At 60.1% G+C, this 2,555-nt stretch overlaps 1 protein-coding gene across 1 annotated transcript; it reads right to left on the bottom strand.

Annotated features, from left to right (window-relative positions):
* Positions 1-832: 832 nt before the first annotated feature.
* LOC104543598 (all-trans-retinol 13,14-reductase-like) lies at positions 833-2,538 on the bottom strand (the record flags this gene model as incomplete). The annotated part of the gene is made up of 3 exons (XM_010188244.1): positions 2,383-2,538; positions 1,578-1,737; positions 833-974 (listed from the first exon to the last, which is right to left on the bottom strand). Coding segments are annotated over exons 1-3 (458 nt in total), but the record flags the coding sequence as incomplete, so codon positions are not given.
* Between the last annotated feature and the right edge of the window lie 17 nt (positions 2,539-2,555).

Raw genomic sequence — 2,555 nt, forward strand, 5'->3', positions numbered from 1 at the left:
CATCCGGACGCCTGGGTCCATGTTCCCCCCCCCCGGATGCCTGCATCGATCCCCTTACCCCATTGGGGTATAGTGGGGTGTCTCTATTTATTATTTAAAAAAATGTAAGAGTTCCCTGCTATGTTGGTCTGGAGGGGCTGGGGAGGCTCAGGAGGGTACAGAGGGAGAAGGGGGAAAGTTCCTATTCCTATTCTCATCCCTGTTCCTGTCCCCCTCCCCGTCTCATCTCTGTCTCCATCTTCATCCCCATCCCATCCTATCCCACCTCTATCTCCACCCTCCTCTTCATCCCCATCCCAAACCCATCCCATCCCCATTTCACCCCATCCCTGCCCTCATCCCATCTCCATCCCAGATCCATCCCATCCCCATACTCATCCCATCTCCATCCCTGTCCCTGTCCCCATCCCATCTCCATCCCCATCCTATCTCTGTCTCCATCTTCATCCTCATCCCATCCCATCTCCATCCTGATCTTTATCCCCATCCCAAATCCATCCTGTTCCCATCCTCATCTCATCCCATCCCTATTCCATCTCATCCCCATCTCTGTCCCCATCCCATTTTCATCTCCATCTTATCCCCATCCCATCTCTGTCTCCATCTTTTTCCCCATCCTCATCCTCATCCCATCCCATCCCATCCCATCCCATTCCCATCCCATCCCATCCCCTTCCATCCACATCCTGATCCCCATCTCCATCCCCATCCCCACCCCATCCCCACCCCATGACAGACAGGCCCAGGCCATCAGGACACGGGGGTTTATTGAACCAGGACCACGGTCCCCAGCACGGGGCTGTCCCCACGGCCACTGTCCCTGGTCACTCACGCCACTTGCAGGGCCAGGCGCCGCTTGATCTTCTTCTTGAGGAGCAGCAGGTCCAGGTAGAGCAGGCGGCCCAGGACGGTGGAGGCGCAGATCAGCCCCCCATGCAGGGCCCCTGCCAGCCCACAGCTGAACACGTCCTGCCCTGGGGATGAGCCACGGTGGGATACGGCCACCCAGGGGGGACACAGACACCCCCAGGGGGAACACGGCCACCACCATTGGGAACACGGCCACCACCATTGGGAACGCGGCCACCACCATTGGGAACATGTGGTGAGCATGGGTCACCCTGACACTCTGTCCCCATCCCCAACTCTATTCCCAACCCTGCTCCTGTCCCCATCCTTATCCCCATCCCATCTCTGTCTCCATCTTCATCCCCATCCCATTTTCATCCTCATCCTCATCCCCATCCCATTCCACTTCCACCTTCATCTCCATCCTCATCCTCCTCCCATCCCCATCCCATCTCTGTCTCCATCTTCATCTCCATCCCACCTCCATCTTCATCTCAAACCCATTTCCATCCTATCCCATCCCACCTCCACCTCCATCTCCATCTCCATCCTCATCCTCCTCCCATCCCCATCCCCATCCCCATCCCATCCCATCCCATCCCTATCTCCACCCTCATCTTTATCCATGGCCACCACCATGAAGGACATCCCCGCTGCAGAGAGCCTGTGGGGACACTGGGCACGGGGACAGAGGGACAAGGGGCCATCACAGGGACACAGTCCCTTACCCGTCAGGTAGAGGTTCTTCACGGGTGTCTCAGCTCTCATGGCAGCCATCACGGCGGGGTTGAAGCGGCCGACGTCGTGCTCGGCACCGTACATCTCCCCACGGGGTGCCCCCAGGTAGTGCTGGTTGGTGAGCGGCGACGCCGCCTCCACGAATTCCACCTGCCCAGGCAGGGACACATGAGGTGCTTGGAGCAATTTTGGAGGGCATGGGTAGACCCATCCCATCAACAGGTCACACCACACCACGTCTGAGCCTACTTGGGGGTGCCCACCCCATGTAAAGGTGCTGGGGGCTGTGTCCCCGCTGGGCACCCTGTCCTGTTTGGCTCATCCCCATTGGGCACCCTGATCCCAAAGGGCACCCTGTCCCCACCGAGCACATCCCTGCAAGGCACCTTGACCTCAAAGGGCACCCTAACCCCTCAGGACATCCCATCCTATAAGGCACCCCATTACCAGGAGGCACCCAAACCCTGCTGGGAACCTCCTTCAAACTGGGCACCCCAACCCCACAGGGCACTCGATCCTGCCTGGGCACCCAGTCCCCACTGCACCCCATGTCCAATCTGCACCCATGGCCACGGGGCACCCCAACACTTCAGGGCATCCCAGTCCCACTGGGCACCCCAACCCTACTGGGCACCCGCATCCCACAGGGCACCCCATCCCCACTGCACACCCATCCCTGTGGGACATCTCAACCCCATAGATCCTCCTCCCACTCCTGCCAAACACCCCGTTCCCAAATACCCCCTCCCTGCCAGGCACCCCACATGGCAGGGGACACCATGGAGACCCCGTCACCTTGTCGCGGAGCTGGGGGAAGCGCTGCAGGGCCCGCTCCAGCAGGCGCTGGGCGATGGCCATCTTGTACCGCTGGTACTCGGGGCCGCGGTGCTTGGCGCGGGTCCCGGCCCATTCCTCAAACCACTCGTATCGTGCCATGGTCAGGATGGTCATGCACGACCGGCCTGAGA

This window comes from Mesitornis unicolor, unplaced genomic scaffold (assembly GCF_000695765.1).
Source record: "Mesitornis unicolor isolate BGI_N332 unplaced genomic scaffold, ASM69576v1 scaffold12537, whole genome shotgun sequence".
NCBI lineage: Eukaryota > Metazoa > Chordata > Aves > Mesitornithiformes > Mesitornithidae > Mesitornis > Mesitornis unicolor.